Here is a 10,449-nt window from a genome sequence, read left to right on the forward strand (position 1 = left end):
TCATAGGACTTTTAAATTGGGCTTCATGGACATTAACATTATAAGAATATGTGGAAATCAGCCCAGTGTAAGAGAACTATGTGTCCATATCAAAGTGAAATTAAAAAGAGTACACCATACTACTAGGTTATATTCAGAACCCTTACATCCTCTTTGCAATGCAAGATGAGCAGTGATATGTTATAAATTGTGTTTTTACCCACGTTAAGCTTCTGTTAAGCTACTAGCATGACATAATCAGAGTCTGGGGAAAAAAACTGGATTACAATCTCCCAAAATGGCCTCAACAGTTATGTTAGCTCAGGGATTCTGGGAGTTGCAGTCCTTAAAAGTTCCACCCTCTCATCATAATGCAGTACTACTAATTGCAAAGGCTATTCAGACATTCACCTCTGAGAAAGCTGAAGAATTACAGAGGATCATGTGAGTAAGAGCTGCATCAGAGACTACAAATGTAAATAGGTAATGGCAGGGTGATGGCTTACTTTGCACAGAATCTGGGTCGCATTTGGAGAGGCCATTACAGTGAATTTAAGGTGTGATAAGTAATCACGTAATTGCATGAAATTTTCGAATTGACCTAGCTATCTTCTCTTTTGAAATTGAGAGCCCCCTGTCCCGTTTGATACACTGCCAAGTCTATGGAAGCTTATACTACAACTTCTTTTGCACAGTTAATCTCAAAAATTTTGCTACAAGATCCCTTTGCATATTGATATTTCAGACTAACATGGCTAGATCTCTGAAAATGTTTCACAGTACTATACTCTGATTAAAGATGATGGACTGCAGTTTACAACTTCATGCACACCATAGCAGTTCCATAGTAGTAAGTGAAGCTACTTTGGAATAAAAGATTACAGATTGTAAACAGAATGCCACCAAACACACTCTTACATAAAAAAAATACTTTTAAGTTCAGGGAGTGGTATAACCATGTATGCATCTGGAATTGAGATGCCAGGCTTCAAACTGTAAAGACTGTGGACATAATCCAGCAAAATGATGCCTTTTCCCCAGGTTAAATACCATCCATTTGAACAGGAGAATGCCAGATTTCAAAATGGACATTGTACTGCTTGCTTGGAAGTCCCACTAAAACACACTTCAGTGTTTTGCTTTTTGTATACTTCAGTTATAATTTTAGAGACAAGGAATGAACATTACGATAAAGAGGACAGGAGAATGATTTAGGAGAAGAAATCGAGATGGCTCAAGAAAGTGAGCAGAACATTCCTGGGAATATATTTGACACTTCTATACTGAGCATTCATGAAAAGCAACAAGGAAGCTAAAATATTGAGAACAATAATTGGTATGTGTGCACGTGTGTATACATACATCTGTGTATAAAAATTTTACCTGCCACAGAATGTGCAAATGGTCCCATTCCCAACCAAGAAAATGTTATCAGGCAAATCCAAAGCATCAAATATATATTGTTCTAGTGACAGAAATAAAGCACCTAAGCAGTGACAAAAACTGGTGAAAACTAAGCGCACCTTTGATTATAACAGCCTAAAGCTAGAATCTAGTCAAGTCATAGTTCCAGTGAACTGAGGACAGACTTGCAACTTTCTCAGTGTTAGAATATCCATGGTGGTTCACAACTTACTGAAGATCATGAAAAAACTCCTGTTAATTTTCATGCAGATGGACTCCAACATTATAGTCCTAACTAGTGATAAGCCTCACTGAACACACTGGGTCTTCCTACTGAGGAAACATGAATAGATCAGCGTGCAAGAAATGCACCAGCACATCTAGTACAAACTCTAAACAGAACACATAAATCCAAAATTTCTCTTTTCCCCTTAACCAGGCTGAACTCCAGAAAGGGATCCTGCATTCCTAGAAAATCAGGGGTAAATTAAAAAGTCACAGGGAGGTCAGTCTTAGCTATGAATTCATGTCTGGAGAAAGTTTTATTCCAAGTCACAGAATCATTTCAATTACCTTCTAGCACATCAATTTAATACTGGACTGTTTAATAACAAAGTAACCTTTTTGGCATTAATTTAAAACAGTAGATACAGTATTTGAACAGACAAAGACTAGAAGTGTACAAATACCATGTCACCACAGATAACCACCTCAGTACTATGGAGATATCTCAGGGACCTTGGAGTGATGCTATTTCAAGTAGATATCAACAACTATGGCTAGGAAATAGTTTCTGGATTGAGAAATCATACATAGGGGAAAAGACAGCATGCAAAAAACAATACCATCTCTGTGTGTGTGTGTGTGACTTCCAAGTCACCTGTCAACTTACGGCAACCTGAGATAGCTAAATATGCTCCATGGTAGAAACAGCTACATCAAACCTACAATTATTCGAAACAGGGCTGTATTTTTGGTAACTTACTAATAACATGCTAAAAGCAACTTACTAACTGGGACATTCAATAGTACATTGTATTCCATATCCACAGCATGCAACCAGATGCACAATTCAGCTGTAGGTGCAGGAATCATAACATATACGAGCAAAAGAGTATAGAATATAACAGATCCTGTTGCTGACACTGGACTGAAAAAAAAACCACTAGTGACACTGCCTTTCACAGACGCTTGGGTTTTTCTAGTCATCAAGGCTGAAGGCACGTTGGTTTAGAAAGTTAAAAGAAGAAGGGACAGGAGGGAGTTTTTGAGCCATGTAGATAGGAAGAAACTTTTCAGTTTCTCTGTAACACAGGGTTATCTAATGAAATGGACTGGAAATATATTCAGAAAAAACATGAATTACCTAGACAAACACAGGATTATCAGGTCTGTCACTGTTAGTGGGGCAGTAGCTCCTGCCAAGCCATGAAACTCATTAACATACAATGGGCCAGAAAACATATCCAGGGTAGCCATGTTGGCAGTACAGCAAAATACAGTAACATACAAAATCCACAAAAAAGCAATACCTTTACTGGGTCAACCAAAAATGCACAAAAACCTTTGAAAATCCAAATTCAGGTGTTAAAAATCAGGGGAAGGAGGGGGGGAAGAAGGTGACAATGCCTACATTTTGTCAAGATGTTGCTTTTGTTGTTGTTAGTTAAGGTGATCTGGAAGGATATCCATGTAGGACTGTAGGCAGTGCCCCCTCCTCTCTCTAGCAACGTGGGCTTTAAGAGATTATAGGAGTGTAAAACACAGGAAATACAATTTAAACTCCATTAGCCATCAGAAAAAGCAACTTGAGATCCAGGCTGTTTCTGTCCTGGGTGAGGCTGCCTATTCCTTACTTATGCAGAAAACACCAAATTTCTTAAGAGGTCTCTTAAGAACCAAACTCCAGAGGATCATAAACTAGCAAAAGTGGCCTTAATTATATATATATATATATATATATATATATATATATATGGGAGAGCAGCCTAACATGACTGAAATTGGTTAAAATTAATCCTACCAGTTGCACTGTATCCACATAAAGTTAAGATGGGCCCAATGCCCACTGAAATCACTAAAATGCATGCTGCCCGTCTTAAGTAATCTTTACTGGGAACTAAATTGCACCAAACTCTTATAATTTATTTCCACACAAACATGTGCAGAATCAGGATGCAAAGCTGAGTCAAACAGATTTAAATGCATCTGAAGCGTAACTAATTTCCTCTGAATTGTGTCCCTTGGGTGTAGGACTGGAGATGTCATTCAAACATCACCCATCTGTATCATTTTGTCAGTGAATTTGAGGTATATTTATATTGTGGATTTCAGGTATGTGCCCAGGAATAGACTTTCCAAGGTTTGAGCATGTAGCGACTTTTGGAAACTCTTTCTGCAGTGGTTTGAGACAAGTGCAGGCTGTGGTCTTGGTCCAGCTGTCAAATCATTCACCAAATCCCTACAGAGTTCATTGGAGCAGAAGCAAGACAGATCCCCGTTTCCCAATGTCTCAATGAACTTTTATCCTTCATTGGACGTTATCATGTGTGATTTGGCATTAACCTACAAAAACAGCTTTTTAGAAAGGGAGCTCTATGAGTAGCAGGGAAACTACTGGTAAGTAATAATTTATCTCAAACTCACTTTGACATTGAAAAGGAAGACAGAATTGCCTTGAAGAAGCAGTATTCAGATACTGGTGTGATCCGTGTTATTATTTGCTTTCGGTAAAGAAACATACTCAAGAGTTACTCAGTGGGGTGTGATTTTTTAAAAGGTTTTTTCTTTTCAACTAGGAGGTCTCTCCAACAGGACATAGGACAGACAGCTTTGGAAAATCCCCAGAAGGGGAGAGGGAAAGAAGGGGGAACAGGGGAGGGAGAGAGAAGGAAACCTCAAGCTATCTGTGTAAACAAGAAATGTTTACATATATCACTCCTCCACCTTTTGCTCTTCTTGGACATTCTTCCCTCTGCAGGAATACTACTTTCTCTCCCCAAAACCCACATAAAGCAAGTTTATTCTATCCAGTTTCTCAGGCAGCAGATGCAAGACACCCTCCGACTGAGAAAGCACCAGCTTTGCTACGATCACACAGAGAACATCAGTGTCCCAGCCTGGCAGGAGTTGTGTTTTGGCCCACTTATCAAGTACAAAGTTCTTGAAGGAGGGAAGGGACACTTTTAGCCTATTAACAGGCATGGGTTTCTGAAACCTCCCTCAACACACAGACCAGATTTCACAGTAATGCTGAGTGTCCAAAGACTTACCCGTGTTATGACTTTTTTGGAAAGCAGCCTAACAGGACTGAAATTGGTTAAAATTAATGCTACCAGTTGCACTATATCCAGAAAGTTCTATGATGCAGAAACAATCCAGTTTGACACCAGTTTTAACTGTCACAGCTCAATGCTACAGAATCCCAAGAACTGTCACTTGCACCAGAGCTCTCTGACAGAGAAAGTGACATCTCCCAAAACTACAAATCCCAGAATGACACAGCATGGGTTATTTCTACAATGTGGATACAGCTGTCTTGCATAAACTCAAGTTCAGGTGGTACAATGTTGTCACACTACTCCTGAGCCCATGGTAGATGCAGGATGTTTGCCAAGCCTGCACATATAGTCAGGTTGATTTTGTTATAGGGGGATGGTGAGTGTGTGCTCAGCTGCAAAAGGCGCTCCTGTCTCAGAGGGCACTAAGGTTAGGAAACATATCCAGGAGTTGGCCAAATAGCAAAGTACAGTACAATAACATCCAAAATCCACCCTATCTTTATGGGGCCAACCCTAATGTATGAAATACATGAGGCAAGCTTTCCAAGTGCCACTGGCTTCCTCACCAGTCAAAGGGTTTTTTTTTAACACCTTCATCTGATGAAGATGCCAGTAGAGCAAGTTTTCCAGGCAATACTGAGGTATGCTTTTAAACACCTTTTACCTGATGACGAAGCCAGTGGCACTTGGAAAGCTTATCTCATGTAATTTTGTGCATATGAGTTGTCTCTCTGGTCCCAGAGGGCCCCCCACTACTCTCCCCATTTGAAAGTAGACAGGCCACCAAGGTTAGGAAACATATCCAAGGGTAGCCGTGTTGGCCAAATAGCAAGGTACAAAAACATCCAAAACCGACAATATCTTTATGGAGCACAAAATACATGATCACTGGCTTTTCCCCCGGGCAAAAAAGATTATAACTTTTAAACACCTTCACTTGATGACATAACCAGGGGAACTCTGAAAGCTAGCATCATGTATTTTTCAAAGACATAGCCGTGTTAGTCTGTAAAATCAGTATGTAGAGATTTTGTAGCACCTTCAGAGCCACATGAAAGAAAGAAATTGGCAGCATGAACTTTTGTAGACTTAAATCTACCTCCTCTAATGCATTTGGATGCATCTGAGGAAGTAGACTTAAGCCTAGGAAAGCTCATGCTGCCAACTTCTTTCTTTCAGTCTCAAAGGTGCTACAAGATCTCTCTACATCTTTTGTATTTCTACATTTGTGCTGGCTGAAGAAAAGTTAGGAAAGAGAGCTCTCCCTTTCCTTGTGCACTTGGCCACAGGCTTGCTCTGGTCCTAGAGTGATACCTTTATGGGGACAACCCTAATGCAAAAAATACAAACATTTCCAAACACCATTGGCTTCTTCGGTCCAAAACACACTAGAGAAATAATCCAGTTTGAGACTGCTTTAACTGTCCTGGCTCAATGCTAGGGAATTCTGGGAACTGTAGTTTTGTGAGACATTTAGCCTTTTCTGTCAGAGAGCTCTGGTGCCACAATAAACTACAATTCCCAGGATTTTCTAGCACTGATCCAGGACAGCTAAAGTGGTCCCAAACTGGATTGTTTCTGCAGTGTGTTTTGGACTTTCATCAGGAAGTTATGATTTTTTTAACACCTTTGCTTGATGAAGAAGCCAGCAGAGCAAGCTTTCCAATTACCACCAGCTTCTTCACCAGAGAAAGGAGATTCTAGCAACAATTTCTATACCGCTTCATGGTGAACTCAGCACTCTCTAGCGATTTACAATGTGTAAGCCAATTGGCTCCAAGAAACTGGGTACTCATTTTACTGACCTGGATAGAAGGCTGAGTGAACCTTGGAGCCCTGCACTTGGGTTCGTAGAAGAAAAGTTAGGAAAGGGAGGCCCCTGTGCACCTGGGCACATGCTTGTTCCCCACTACTCTTCCCATGTGAGTAAGCACAAGGGATGCACCGAGGTTAAGAAACATTTAAAAAGGTAAATGTAGTCCCTTGGCATGAATGTCTAGTCATAACTGACTGTAGGGCGTGGTGCTCATCTCCACTACTAAGCGTTGTCCGAAGACTACTTTTGCGGTCATATGGCCAGCATGACTGCACCGAATGCTGTTACCTTCCTACTGAAGTGCTACCTATCTATCTACTGTACTTGCATTTGCATCCTTTTGAACTGCTAGGTTGGCAGAAGCTGGGACAAGTGACAAGAGCTCACCCCATCATGCAACACTCAGGCCTCAAACTGCCAACCTTCCGATCATCAGAATAGGCATCTTAACCACTAAGCCACTGCATCCCTACAAAACATTTCAGCTGCATTTAACCAGTGTGCTACAAGGACTCCGTATTAGGATTTTGTAAACCCTTGGACAGATGAAAAAGCACACAACTCTCCCAGGCTGAGTGCCTTTGCCAACTGGGGGAGCCCTGGTGGTGCAGTGGTTAAGTGCCAGCCCTGCAGCCACAGGGTTGGGAGTTCGATCCCAGCCAGGGCTCCAGGGTCCATTCAGCCTTCCATAGGTTGGTAAAATGAGTACCCAGCCTGTCAGGGGCAATTTGCTTACACACTGTAAAGCACTCAGGGAGTGCTAGTTCACTGATAAACAGTATAGAAATGTACTAGCTATTGCTATAGCTACTGTATGTAGAGAGATAAAGAAGTTGTAGCACCTTTAAAACTAACTGAAAGAAAGAAGTTGGCAGCATGAGCTTTCATAGACTTCAGTCTACTTCCTCGAATGCTTTTTAAAAGCATCTAAAAGTATCTGAGGAGGTAGACTGGAGCCTAGGAAAGCTCCTGCTGCTGACTGCTTTCTTTCAGTTACTGTATATACTGTACTTGACTGTAAGTCAATCTCATGTATAAGTCAAAGGCAGGTTTGGGGGATAGAACTATGAATTTTGATATGACCTGTGGATAAGAGGCATGTAACAAAGGATGTAAATCAGTGGTCCCAAACTGTGCCCTTTAAGAGATTTTGGACTTCAGCTCCCAGAAGCCTCAGCCAAGTTGTCCCCACTCCAGTTTCTCAACATCCTTTTTGAACTGTGGTGCCCCAGAATTGGACACAATATTTCAGGTGGGGCCTGGCCAAAGCAGAATAGAGTGGCACTATTACTTCCCTTGATCTAGATACTGTCCTTCTAATGATGCAGCCTAGAATCACATTGGCTTTTTCAGCTGTCGCACTGTTGACTCATGTTCAACTTGTGGTCTACTTGAGACTCATTCAGCCAGGAGCCCCCTATCCTACATCTATGCATTTCATTTTCCTGCCCTAAGTGCAGTACCTTACATTTCTCCATACTGAACTTCATTTTGTTAGCTTTGGCCCAGCTTTCTAGTCTAGTCAGGCCATTGTGAATTTGGATCCTGTCCTCTGGGAGTATTAGGTGTTCCTCCTAATTTGGGCTCACCTTCAAATTTGATAAGCAGGCCCTCTAATCTTTCACCCAAGTCATTGAGAAAGGTGTTGAATAGCGCTGGGGCCAGGACAGGACCCTGTGGCAGCCCACTGGAGTGTAGATACAGTTGTCTCAAAGGTGCTACAAGCCCTCTCTGCAGACTAACAGAGCTATGTCTTGGAATCCTAAGATGGGGAACTGCTTAGAGAGCGTTGAGGTCCCAGAGAAGTGGTACAGAAAGCAGTATAGAAATGCTCTGGTGCTTTCCTCAGGCCCAAGGGGAAGGCTCCCTGTTGGGGGCTGCAGCAGTCTCCCCGACTAAAACTAGGCTGGCTGCCGTTCCCCAGAGGACCTTCTCTTTCGTTGCTCCTAAATTATGGAATAGCCTATTGTGGAAGATTCAGTGTATCACTAATCTTGATTATATAGGGTTTTTTTTTGGGGGGAGGGGGTTGTTTTGGGCTATGTAGCCATAGAATCATAGAGTTGGAAGAGACCGCAAGGGCCATCTAGTCCAACCCATTCTGCCCTGCAGGAACTCTCAATCAAAGCATCCCCATTGACAGCTGGCCATCCAGCCTCTGTTTGAAGACCTCCAAGGAAGGAGACTCCAGAGTTTATGGCTGACTTTTGCCAGCATCTGTGTCTGGCGTCTTCAGAGAAGCTTCAGATGCCGGTGAAACATCAGGAGGAAACTCTTCCAGAACATGGCCTCACAGCCCAGAAAAGCTCACCAAAAATGGATGCTGTCCACGGAAGCCTTCGACTTCCCACCAGAAATGATTTTTATGATCTATGATGATGGTGATTCTCCCCCCTTTTCCTGGCTCACCTGAGGTCCGCCCTCGGAAGCTCCGGACGGTGTTGCCTGGGCTGCTGCTGCTGCTGCGGTTCCCTCCCTGGCCCTCTTCCTCCTCCTCGTCCTCCTTTGCGCCGCTGTAGCGCTGGTAAAGGCGGCGCATGTGTTCCGAGACCCGGTCTCCCTCCGGAGAGAGCCCCTCCAGGGCCCCCGGGGACAGCTCCCTCCTTGCCCCGCCTGGCCTCCCCACAGACCCCGCCGGGCTCCCCTCCGCCGCCGAAGCCAGGCTGCAGGTGAGGCAGAGGGAGAAGAAGAAGAAGCAGAAGAGGGCCCCCGGGGAGCCCGCCATGCCCTTCCCGAAAGGGGAGCAGCCTCGGGGGAAGGAGGCAAAGAGGCCGAAGGGTCAAGGGCTTTTGCCCGGCTGCAAGGGCAAGGGAGAGGGGGAGCCCAAAGGGAGGCCTCGACGGAGGGAGGCAAAGAGGCTCCGGAGCCCCGGCAGGTGGCTGCTTTTGGCCCCAGTCGGGGGAAAGGGTCTTGAGTCTTGGAAGGTGAGGGGGAAAGGGAGGGTCCCCAAAGGAAGCGCCTCAAGGAAAAGCCTGAGGGCAGCGGGAAGGAGAGGCTCCAAAGCCCGCCAAAGCTGGCAGGTGGCTGCTTCTGGCCCCAGTCGGAGGAAAGGCTTTTGCCTCCAAAGTGAAGGCCAGGAAGGGATGGAGCCACAAGGGAAGCGCCTCAAGGGAAAGCCGGAGCGGGAAGGAAAGGGGGCTCCAGAAGCCCCGGCAGGTGAGGGAAGGGAGAGGGGTCTCTGGTCCCGCAAAGGGAGGGAAGAAAGGCTCTCCCTCGGCCGCCTCCTGCTCCGAAGGGGAAGAAGAAGGAGAAGGAGGCGAAGGCGCGAGGCTGGGCTGCTGCTGCTGCTGCTGCTGGAGGCTTTTGTGGGGCGGGGGGCGCCCAGCCGAGCCAATCCCGCCTTCTTCGACGCCTTCTTCTGCTGCTGCTTCGTCGCCTCTCTTCGGCTGCCTCCTCCGAGCGCAAAAAGCCAGAGCCACCCAGCGAAGAGCAGGAGGAAGCCTTCCACCAGCCCCAAGAAACACACACCACACACACAGCCAAGGCTTCCTCTCGCTTGGAGCGCTTGCCCAAGGAGGGCGCAAAAGGAGAGCTGCTGCTGCTGTAGCAGAAATAATCCGGTTCCACCCCGCTTTCCCCTCCCTGCATCCACACTGGAGCAATAACCCACTTTAACTCTTTGGCTGGCTCAAGGCTATGGAATTCTGGGAGTTGGAGTTTGTAATCCCAAAGTGGTGCCAAACTGGATTATTTCTGCAATTCTAAAAGATGTCAGGGAAGATGAAATCCAAAAAATACTCATTTATAAATCTAGAAATTTTAGTCAAAAAATTATTGACCCCCCAAAACGGAGTCATCTTCTCCACAGATCAATTTAAGTACTCTACTTTAACTCTTATTTAAAAAGGAACTATCCCCTGGTGAAAGGCAAGTGTGTAATTGTCCTGGAAGCTCTGGCCACCCTCCGTTCTTTCGTCCGTCCAGCCTTTAGAGTGAGCGCAAACGGTTATGCCCTGCTGGAATTTCCTA

At 44.5% G+C, this 10,449-nt stretch overlaps 1 protein-coding gene across 1 annotated transcript in view; it reads right to left on the reverse strand.

Moving 5' to 3' along the window:
- Positions 1-9,347, reverse strand: part of BMP3 (bone morphogenetic protein 3) — a 46,851-nt gene extending 37,504 nt beyond the window's left edge. Inside the window, exon 1 of the mRNA XM_042469966.1 lies at positions 8,890-9,347. Within this exon, the coding sequence (XP_042325900.1) occupies positions 8,890-9,205 (316 nt within the window). The 5' untranslated portion in view covers positions 9,206-9,347. The remainder of the gene's footprint in view (positions 1-8,889) is intronic.
- Between the last annotated feature and the right edge of the window lie 1,102 nt (positions 9,348-10,449).

This window comes from Sceloporus undulatus, chromosome 5 (genome assembly GCF_019175285.1).
Source record: "Sceloporus undulatus isolate JIND9_A2432 ecotype Alabama chromosome 5, SceUnd_v1.1, whole genome shotgun sequence".
Lineage (NCBI taxonomy): Eukaryota > Metazoa > Chordata > Lepidosauria > Squamata > Phrynosomatidae > Sceloporus > Sceloporus undulatus.